The 8,164-nt window shown below is 60.7% G+C and overlaps 1 protein-coding gene across 1 annotated transcript in view; it reads right to left on the bottom strand.

Moving 5' to 3' along the window:
* The window catches only part of MTG2 (mitochondrial ribosome associated GTPase 2), a gene marked incomplete in the record, with an annotated part of 8,775 nt that extends 3,075 nt beyond the window's left edge, over positions 1-5,700 (bottom strand). Inside the window, 6 exon segments of the mRNA XM_014591311.2 lie at positions 16-395; positions 1,100-1,238; positions 1,986-2,204; positions 2,663-2,778; positions 3,604-3,751; positions 5,110-5,700. Of these exon segments, the coding sequence (XP_014446797.1) occupies positions 16-395; positions 1,100-1,238; positions 1,986-2,204; positions 2,663-2,778; positions 3,604-3,751; positions 5,110-5,313 (1,206 nt within the window).
* Positions 5,701-8,164: the final 2,464 nt, after the last annotated feature.

Below are 8,164 nucleotides of genomic sequence, written 5' to 3'. Positions count from 1 at the left end.
TGACCACTGGAGCGCCTGGCAGCCCTGTTCCCGCTCGGCCGCCATGTCCTCATCGCGCAGCACCTTCAAGTGCAGCAGCAGCTGCTCCAGGTTCTCCCCGGTCAGGGCCGACAGGGCAATGACGTCCTGTCCCAGGCGAGCCTGCAGCTGCGGCAGGGCGGCCCTGGCCCAGGGGAGGTCGATCTTATTTGCCACGACTACGTGGGGCCTCTGGGACAGGCCCGCCTCGTACTTCTCCAGCTCGTACCGTAAGTCCTGCAGCTGAGTCCACGGCTCGGGCTGCGACAGGTCGACGAGGAACAGGAGGAAGCGGCAGCGCTCGATGTGCCTGAGGAAGGTGAGCCCCAGGCCCTTGTTCTGGTGGGCTCCGCGGACGATGCCGGGGATATCTGCCACTGCGGGGACAGGGACGCACGGGTCACCACCCGGCCTCTGTGCCGAGGACGGCTTTCAGCCTCAGTCCTGCAGTGCCCGAGCTTCGACGCCCTCTCCAGGAACACCTTGAAAGTGGCCAGCACTAGACCACCTCGGTGACCCGCCAGCTGGCCGCGCTGGGAGTTCTGGCCCCGCTTGTGCAAAATGCCTCCAACGGCCTGGTGACAGGCGTGCGATGAGGGCCACCTAGCACACGCCTGCTTGGCTGGATTCAGAAGTGACTCAAAGGCGGCAGCAGCTTCCTGTACCCTTAATAGTTTCATCACTGACAGCAGTTACGAGGGAGCACTTAGCACACCAAGTGCCACACAGATAAGCTCCAGCAGACTCCCTGTGTAACAGGTACAGAATCTTCCAGAAAAGGTCTGAGTCTTCCGGGATGGCACAGGGAGAGCTCTCAAAGCACGTGTGCCTCCTAGCCAGTGCTGAGCGCCAGACCAGGAGGGGAGCGAGGGCGAGGAAGACGCCGTCCTGGGCTCGCAATGCAAACTCACGGTTGACTACCCGACACAGCGGGGCTGGGGTGTCTTGCGGAGCGGACCCGTCCCAGCGAAGTTGAGGGAAACAAGGCCAGGTGTGCCCAGGAAGCAAAGGAAGAGTTACATCCGGCTTCTCTGAATCCCAGCGCTCGCACCTGACCTTCCGGGGGAGCCGGGCGGCCTACCTGCTATCTGCTGGTGGCCCTCGTAGTGGACGATCCCCACGTGTGGACTCAAGGTGGTGAAGGGGTAGGAAGCCACAGCAGGCCTTGCATTCGAGATGGCTCGGAGGAGCGAAGACTTCCCAGCATTGGGGAGCCCGACCTGGAAGAGAGGACAGGGACAGTCACATGACTCTCCGGAGCGACTGTCCTACAGAGAATGGATGTCCCGGGACCAAAGGGAGCGCTCAGGCCTGGGGCGCACGAGACACACGCTCACATCCAAGCCTGGGGAGATGAGCTGGAGGCCTGGCTCTCCTCTAGCCAGGAGCATGTCCCGCCGTTAGGACAGTGGGTTTCTTTCCTTTTCCAGTTCTTGTCATAGGACATGTGCACTTGCAGAGAGGATAGAGACACACAGAGAGGCAAAGTGCGAAAGCACCCCCGGGGGAGATGGCCACGCCCCAACCTTCTCCAGTCTCCTCTCAGAATTTTGGGCACAAATGCACACGAGAATGATGTGATTTTTTTTTTTTTGAGAGATTTTCTCTATAGGGTGCATGCACTCGCCAGACAGAGAGAGAGAGAGAGAGAGAGAGACAGAAAGCGAGAAATCACCCCCGAGGGGGGATGGTCATGCCACAATCCCTTCTCCTCCATTTTCCTCTCGGGATCCTGGGCACGCACGCACACGTGCCCGGCGTGAGTTTTAAGCCACCGGGTCCGGGACACAAACCGCGGTCGACTACGTGGGAGTCCAGTGACATAGCCGTTACGCTAACTACTGGTTCCCAAGGGAATGACGTGATTTTTAAGCTACTGGGTCTGGGTCTTGAACCAGTCGGCCATGTGGGAGTCCAGGGACAGGATTTACTCCCTGTGCGTGCAGGCATAGGGCAGCAGCACCCACCATCCCAGCATGGGCCACTGTCTTGAGCTCCAGGCAGAGAACTCGCTCCTGGCCCGGCTGTCCGGGGGTACAAGTCACCGGGGCGCGGTTGTCGTTGGTCAGGAAGAAGCGGTTCCCCTTTCCCCCTGCCCCGCCAAGGGCAGCGAGGTACTCGTCGCCCGGGCGAGACAGGTCAGCCACGACTGCATCGCCCTCCTTCACCAGAGTGCCCACGGGGACCTGCAACAGAGCACGGCACATGTGGGGGAGCGCCCGACAGCACCTCCACGCACCTCTGGGGCCTGCACCTTCACCCTCGGCTGCTCAGGGCCCTTCCAGGGTGGACTGAAGTGCCCAGAAAAGGACTAGAGAGTGAGCTCAGCCCACGGGGGACGCTGGCAGGGCTGCTGGGCACAAGGTCCCTCAGTCAGGGCTGCTCCCGGGGCCAGAGGCAAGATGGAGCCCATGGGGTTGACACCCTCTTCCTGCACACCAGTGACCGCAGGTCGGTGGCCAGCCTGATGCACGTGCATGAGTCCTGCCGGCTTCCCTGGGGGCTGGCTGCCCTCCAATCATCTCCTGGCCTGTTTTCACGGAACTGCTCCTTGGCCAACGCGAGGGCCCCTTTGGATCACACCACAGACCCAGGGAGCTGGAGGATCCAGATTGGGTAGCACCGGCCCCGGCACCACACTTACCCGGATGTACAGGTCAGCGCCGCCTCGCCCGAAGCAGTTTTTCCTGCCACCATCTTCTCCGTGGAAACCCTGATACCGGGACAGGACTGATGACAGGGACTTGACTTGCTGGTCAACTAAAGTCGGAGCAAAAACCTTCAGATTCCTTGATGTTAAGACAGAGCTGTGCCCCGTCATTACGTCCGCGTGCAGCCTGCGACTCTCGACTGAGCACGGAGACACGGGATGATGTAGCAGCAGTCCCTAAACTAGCTATGTGAAGTTTTACACAGCTAAATTCGTATTTTCCTTTGAAATATGCTACCATTTCTGAATAATCTGTACTTGCTCTACATCAAATAAAAAAAACAGCTCCAGGATCAGCAGACGGCACAGAGGTCACATCGCTGGATTTCCACAGAGTTGACCGTGGTTTGAGTCCTGGAACCAGCAGCTTAAAATTCATGCCAGGTGTGTGTGCATGTGTGCCCAAAATTCCAAGAGGAGAAGGGCTCACGGCGTGACCACCCCCCGGGGGATGATTCCTCACTTTCTGTTCTTACCTCTCTGGCAAGTGCACATGCCTTATAGCAAATAGCTCAAAAAACAAAAAAAAAAAAACCAAAACAACAAAACCAGTTCCACTCTGCCCTGGGTACACGTTTCTGCTCCCCACTCACTGAGCCTTTATGCCCAAGGTGTGAGCGGATCAATGTCGTGACAGCGTTTACTGAGACGTCACCACAAGCTGTCTTGTGATATGCAGTGTCACATCAGATCCCCTCAGCTGACTACCTCGTGTCCTTGAGTAAAAAAAAAGAGCTCCACGTTAGCTTTCTCGGGCACCTGGTTCAATTATGAATGCGCGCGTCATTCATAAAGAGGCTGCCCACACAGCGAAAGGGGGAGCCTCCCCAGGGATGCGTAGACCAGCCCCCTTCCCGTGCTCCCAGGGGACCTGCCTCTCAGGATGACATGGCCACCGTTGCCTCCGTCCCCGCCATCTGGGCCTCCAAACTCCTTGCGGGGCTCGCTGTGGAAGCAGCTGGCTCCAGCGCCTCCGTCACCCCCTCGGACAAGCACCCTCCGGCGGTCCACGAAGTGCCTTTTCTGCAGAGCAAAGGTGCCGCACGTCACTGGTGCTCCAGAGACCCCAGGCGCTTGTTCACCAGTGGGCGCCTGTCCTCTCCCTGACACGCTGAGACTCCCCGGCCAGAAAGCGCGGCTCCCGAGGCCACCAGGGCCCAGGAAGGGGAATCTGCGATGTGGCAGGAAGGGTGGGCGGTGTGGAGCCACGCTTCCTGATGCAGATGGTGCTTCCAACCCAAGCAAGACAGCTTTTCAGAAAACAGCCCTTGAAGTGCCTTCCCAGCTGTTTCCAGATGGACAGGCGTCGTTCGGACCGAAGATAAGTGCTGTCCCTAGGGAGCAACCCCAAGAGCTGGGGTCCTGGGATGGCTGCTGAGAGACGGCAGGGATGCCAACTGCACCCAGCTCTGTGAGGACGCTTCTCTCCAGATCCCTAAAGAGAACCCAGCAGGGGAGCGCCCGGCTCGTACGGTTACCACGAGTCCAGCTCTCTGCGGCCAGGAGAGGACAAGCGTGTGGAGTGAGCTCTGCCCTGCCAGACCACGCAGCACCTTCCCCAGCAGGCCCAGCCTCTGCTTTCCATCACACCCTTTCAGCCCATTTTAAGAAATGCATGACCGGGGGACCAGCAGTTGGGGTAACGGCTATGTCGCTGGACTCCCACGTAGTCGACCGCGGTTCGAGTACCGGACCCGGTGGCTTAAACTCATGCCAGGCGCGTGTGCGTGCGTGCCCAAGATCCTGAGAAGAGAATGGAGGAGAAGGGATTGCAGAGTGGCCATCCCCCTGCAGGGTGATTTCCTGCTTTCTGTTTCTCTCTGTCTGGTGAGCGCACGCGCCTTATAGCAAAAAAAAAAAAAAGAAAGAAAGGAAAGGAAAAACTAAATAAATGACTGCCCTCTCCCTGCACTTTCACGTAGAGGTGCACGGGTCAGAACCGGAGGCCCGGCGTGCGAGCTTTCCGGGCAGCACGAGCCTACCCCAGAGGGAGGAAGGCGCTGCAAGGAGAGGAGGCGTGGGCTCACACTCCTAAACGGGGCGCTCGGCCGCCAGCCGAGACGCCTGCTGGGCACGCACCGGCAGCCAAGGCTTCCCATCAAGGCACCACATGCCTGAGCGGTGCAAACGTGGAGCATCTGTGTGGGGGAAACAGCCACAGACGTGCACTTTCTAACGTGGCCACCAACCGTTTCACATATTTGTGATCACAAGAGTGTGCTCAGAGAAAGTACCCCCAATGGAGCATGGTCACACCGCGATCCCTCCTCCTCCCTAGCTCCACCCTGTTGGAATTTGGGGCACACGCATGCATGTGCACAGCATGTGTTTCAAGCTGCTGGAGCCAGAATTTAACTACGATGTAGGCTGGGAAGTCTCACCAGCTTCTTCTCAGAGAGCAGCTTCTTTCTGGGGGACTCCTGACGCTTGGCGTGGTCTGCGCAGCTGACGGACAGCAGCCTAGGGCAAGCCTGCTGGGGCAGGAGCCTGCCAGGCCAGAGGCCAGCCCACGTGGATGGAGTCCAGCGCTTCATGTTCTTGTGTGTTGTCCCATAACTCGCTGAGAAAAGCCTCAAAGGTATCATGGCCCCTGACAAAGTGAAACTGGCAGTCAGTCTTCATCTAGGCTGACGTCAGAGAGGCTGGACCGAAGTGCCTAGCTTGCAGGCCTTGGTGCGCTGCTGAAGGGGTCACGCACGGCGACCACCATGCCGGGCCCTGTCCCTCGCGCCCCGCACTGTGTTCTTGGGCCGTTCGCCTGTTACTCGGGTGGGGCCTGTGCAGAGTGGACACGGCTCGGCCTCCGTGACGCCCAGACCCCGTGGAGCATCCCGTACCAGCTCAGCTCGGAATCAGAACACCTGTTTCCTCAACCGTCACTTCGTGTCACTGTGCGCTGTTTTAAAGCCACAGAGCCGGACATGACAAGGACAGGCAACATGAGGCACAGTGGTGGAGCCCTGGGCTGCGGCTCTGCCACTCGTGCCATCTCTGGTGTGCAGGGAAGCCCCACACTGCGCTGCTCGGTCCGGCACACTGGAGTAACTTCCCGGGGACAGCGAGGCAGCTCTGGGGTCCTCGTGTGTCCTGGGTGCGGGGCGTCTTCTGCTGACACGGCACCCCTTGGTGGGCACCTTGCTAGTGCAGGGTGGGGCTGGCCACCAGGAAGGCCAGGACCAGGGAGTAGCCTGGGGCTTTTGGCATCCCCCGCCCCAGAATGGGCAAGGGCTTGGGCAAGCTTATAGTGGTGGTGAAGGCAGCCAGATCCCATACAGTCCCCGTGATTCAAGTCCCAAGTCTGGTGGCTTGAGAATCATGCTGGGCACATGTGTGTCCAAACTCCCAAAAGGAAGGCAAGAAGGAGAAGGGACTGAGGTGGGACCGTCCTGGACATCCCGTCTGTGGGCACACCCTCTGGCCATGTTGACATGGGGAAAGCCTCCAGAGGAATCCTGAAACTAGGGGGTTTTGAGAGCTTGCAGGGTGGCAAACTCATTTCTGTGCAGGAGGGCCGTGCACCCCTCCATGGGACAGGAGCACTCGCACTTGGGACCTGTCAGGACCTTGCCCCATGTACCCACCCCCTGGCTGGTCACCAGTACCCCACACAGGGTCTTGTACAAGCCCGTGAAGGAGTTGGAGTCCTGTTCCTGTCTGAAGAAGGGGTTGGGGACCGCTGACCTGCAGCCCGGATTGACCCATGTAGGCAGCTGGGGGGCCCTCTCCTCACAACTGCACCTGACGCAGGGCAGCGTGGCGGCCGTAACCCATGGGGTCTGTGCTAACGGGGTGCCATCTACCACCTGGGGTTGACAGCGAGCTGGGGAAGCACCGGGTATGGGCACTGGCAGCGGCATCAGGGCGTGCTGCGGGCAGGAGTCTCCGCGGCAGCAGTGCATGGCGTGAGCCAGCTGTCAACGCCTGTCATTGACACCATCACTCACTCCGAGCAGCTGGTGCCAGCGGGAAGCCTTGCAGGTGCTGAGGCTAGGTGTGTAGGAGCCCGGGATCCCGGCGGGAGGCATGGCCACACTCCCAGGGAGGAGCTGCCCCGTCCCTCGGGAGCATGTGTGCCCTTGAGCAGCCCAGAAAACAGCCTGCCTCGCCTCACCAAGCCTCTCCTCGCCTTCGGGTGTCGTACAGGCGGAGCCTGAGAAAGCGAACGCGCGGGCCCCGTGTTGGGGCCTCCAAGTGTGAGGCCGCTGTGGGTGCATGCTGTCGACCGGTGTGGCGAGGCCTGTGCTGCCTCCTCACGAGCACCGGGGCACCCCAGTCCCCACCCTGCTTCCTCCCTTGAGACACTCTTCGGGCGACTGTCCTCTTGCAAGGGACATGCCCGTCCTGAAGCCACCACGGTCATGTGAGGCTGGAAAGGAGCAGAGCACTGCCCTGGCCCCGGCCCCAGGCTGGCCCAGCCCACCTGAGGGCGCCCTGGCTGCTCCACATGACCAACCGTCCCCATGGCAACAGACCAGCGTCCAGCATGCACAGAGTCCCAAGAGCTTCAAAGTGCACACGTGGACCCGGCCGAGTTCAAGGAGAAACATCACAGGAGGCTGGGCCGGCCGTGCTGCCCACACCGCCCAGGACAGGAGGGCTGAGACAGACCATGCCTGACCGGGCTCACTCACTCGGGGCTGGAGGGGCAGCCTCCGCGGGGGGAGCTGGGAGCAGCCACTGGAGGCGGGAGGGGGAGGAGGGGCAGGGACTGGAATTTGAAGGTGGGGGTTCTCCCTGCGCACTGTCTTGCCTAGGGAGGGGTTTCGGGGTCACATGACACGTTCGGGTCCACCTGGGATGTGAACCTGTCACCAGCACGTGGCTCCCGCTCAGCAGTTCAGTGGCAGCTCACACACCAAGGCTGGCCAGGTATGAGGGACAGTCCCTAGTGCTCCAGGATACAGGAGGGTGCCTAGAGTTAACAGTGCATGTCACCTCCGTGTCATGTCCCCACACAGCAGCAGCAAGCGGCTGAAGGGGCGGGTCCTCCCGTGGCACTCTCGCAGGAAGACCACACTGCCCCTTTAGGCGCGCTGCCCGCCAGGTACAGAGGGGAGGGGAGTCCGCGCGTGCACACACACGCACACATGTACAAATACACATGCGTGGCTGCCTGCCAGGAACAGATAAGGTGAGTGTGCACGCACACGCACACGCAAACACTCAAAGTATCTGGGCAAAGCTGGTGACGAGGACAGCGTAAAGGACTGCAGAGCCCAGGCCCAAGGCTGCAGAGCACAGCAGGGGCGCATCCTCCTGGGCAGACTGCGGAGTCCCCGGCGGTCGCAGGAAGTTTAAGAGGACAGAAACCGCAACAGAATGAAAACAGCGGCGGCAGCGTCGCCGGACCTCGGAGCGGGCAGGACGGCGCGTACGGGGGACCCCGATCGCCAATAGGAGCACAGGACCCGGGCGCGCGGGGGCCACGCGGACTTC

This window comes from Tupaia chinensis, unplaced genomic scaffold (genome assembly GCF_000334495.1).
Source record: "Tupaia chinensis unplaced genomic scaffold, TupChi_1.0 Scaffold000558_1, whole genome shotgun sequence".
NCBI classification, from domain to species: domain Eukaryota; kingdom Metazoa; phylum Chordata; class Mammalia; order Scandentia; family Tupaiidae; genus Tupaia; species Tupaia belangeri.
Note: the sequence above shows the minus strand (reverse complement) of the source record. Positions and strands in the feature narration are given on the sequence as shown.